Below are 2,309 nucleotides of genomic sequence, written 5' to 3'. Positions count from 1 at the left end.
TTTAGCCTTCAGCCCCGTGATCATCTTGTTTGCTCTTTTCTGCACGCTTTCCAGAGTCGCCACTTCTTTTTTTATAATAAGGTGACCAAAACTGGAGGTAGTATTCCAGGTGTGGTCTTCCTAAAGCTTTATAAAGCGGCGCTAGAACTTCCCATGACCTTGAGTTTATCCCTCTGTTAATGCAACCTAGGATTGCATTGGGTTTTTTTGGCTGCTGGGTGTCAAAGCACCAGACTACAAATGTGATATGGTGGACACTTCACGGTGGCTTGTTTTACTGTCCAAATCTTTTTTTTTTTTGCACCTTGCTGGTGTTGCCAATCACGACCTCTCCAAAATCAGAAATGGTTGGAGAGGCAAAGGAAGCACAAAGGAGGAGATTTCAACACCCCTCTGTTCATCCAGGGCCTGTCTGTCTTCAGCCTGGGTAACAATGCCCTAGGCATCCTATTTGCTGCGATCTGGCCTATCAGCACCCTTGTTGCTAGTCCTTAATGACGTCATAAAAGGGCTCTGGTAAATTATGCGTGGATTTTTTCCCCTCCTGCTAGCCCTCCAAATGATAGCTTAACCTGGAAGGCCAGGAAAATCCAAAGGCGGGGAAGATCAAAAGAAGACAAGAGGGCAGAAGGGCAAAATCAAACTCAAAGGAAGACCACCTACAGAAGAACCGCCGAGCAGAAAGATAAGCACAAAACCGTCGCAAACCACGCAGTGGGGGAAGACTTCAGAGTGGGGTGCCAAGCAGGAGTAGAACATGTCTGACGATCAATGTGATTCCGAGAGCTTTGAAGATCTCGAACCAGAAGCATCCTGTAGAAGAAGGCAAAGGAAGCCAAAAACCTCCCGTTCTTGTCGGGCAGGGTTGATCTTCCCAGTCAGCCGGATCGACCGATTCCTTCGGAAAGGAGCCTATGCCGAGCGCATAGGGTCGGGATCCTCCGTCTACATGGCAGCGGTGCTTCAGTACCTGACGTACGATTTGGTGGACATTGCCGGAAACATCGCGATAGGGGCCCAGCGGCGTCGGATTACTCCCGGTCACTTGCAACAAGCGGTCAGCGGCGATTCTGAACTCCAGTTTCTGTTTGGAGAGGTTCTGAGTCAGGAGAAGAACTGTCCGAGGAATTCACCTGCTACCTCTTCCAGAAAGGGGAAGAAATCGAGCAAGGGCCTACGAGCTCCGGATGCCATTGTTGCGTAAATGAAGGCGGTGCCATTGATCCAGACATGGGGTGAAAACTTTTAATATCCAACAGGGCGCAGAAATAAAAAAGCTGCTCTGAAGATGCGCTCATGGTGGTGTGAACGTCTTTATTTCTACACAGTGCCCCTTTGCTGTGTGTTTTACTTCAGGGTGAGGACCTTGGTGCTCTCTGAGCTTGGTGGTTTTCTTGCAGACGTTTCATCACCCAACTAGGTCACATCATCAGGGCTAGAAGGGAATGGGATTAGGAGGGAGGAGGAGGAGAAAAGGAGAAAGAGAAAGAAAGAAAGAAAGAAAGAAAGAAAGAAAGAAAGAAAGAAAGAAAGAAAGAAAGAAAGAAAGAAAGAAAGACTGTGGGAGGTCGGTGCTCTGAGCTTGGTGGTTTTCTTGCAGATGTTTCATGACCCAACTAGGTCATATCATCAGGGCTAGAAGGAAGTAGAATTATATAAGCAGAGAGCAATTCCCCTCCTTTCTATTACTGATTATGTGACCTGGTTGGGTCATGAAATGTCTGCAAGAAAACCAAGAACCTCAGAGAGTACTAAGGACCCCATGGTTCTTCTCCTTCTCCTTTTCTTTCTTCTTCCTCCTCCTCCTCCTTCTTCTCTTTCTCCTCCTTCATTCCTCAACCCCCACTTCTTTGTAGCACTGATGACATTCCGTAGTTGGCTAAGGAAACGTTTGCAGGAAAACAGCCAAGCTCAGAGAGCACCAAAGACCTCACAGTTCAACCCTGAGCTGCAAATAATGGTGGATTTATCCAGTCCTTAGACATACCGTAAGTTCCAGCAATGAGAGAAGTCCACTTTTCAAGACTTGGATCATGACCAAAATCCTTTGGGTCATGTGTTGTTTTCTCCCCCTTGTGTGGTGAATTGTGCATAGGAGCAGTAAAGTACCAAGACGTTTTATTTTGAATTAGAAGTTTTCGGTCAGAACTGAAGAAGCTTCTTGGATAAGAAGCAAAACATCTTCAAGGGGGAAAAAAACAACAAAGTCCATTTGCCTTTTGTAAAAGCACCTTTGGGACAACTGTGACCTGGATGACTGAGAATCTCCCTAGACATTTAGAAACTCAAAACTTCCATTGAATGGTCCA

At 46.4% G+C, this 2,309-nt stretch overlaps 1 protein-coding gene across 1 annotated transcript; it reads left to right on the top strand.

Annotated features, from left to right (window-relative positions):
* Window positions 1-757: 757 nt before the first annotated feature.
* LOC107295124 (histone H2A-beta, sperm-like) lies at window positions 758-1,320 on the top strand. The gene has a single exon (XM_015824422.2). It carries the CDS (start codon window positions 758-760, stop codon window positions 1,202-1,204), a length of 447 nt encoding a protein of 148 aa, XP_015679908.1. The 3' UTR covers window positions 1,205-1,320.
* The last annotated feature ends 989 nt before the right edge of the window (window positions 1,321-2,309 follow it).

Source organism: Protobothrops mucrosquamatus, unplaced genomic scaffold (assembly GCF_001527695.2).
Source record: "Protobothrops mucrosquamatus isolate PMUCROS unplaced genomic scaffold, P.Mucros_1.0 scaffold2229, whole genome shotgun sequence".
NCBI lineage: Eukaryota > Metazoa > Chordata > Lepidosauria > Squamata > Viperidae > Protobothrops > Protobothrops mucrosquamatus.
The sequence above is the reverse complement of the archived record's forward strand: the minus strand, read 5'-3'. Positions and strand labels throughout refer to the sequence as shown.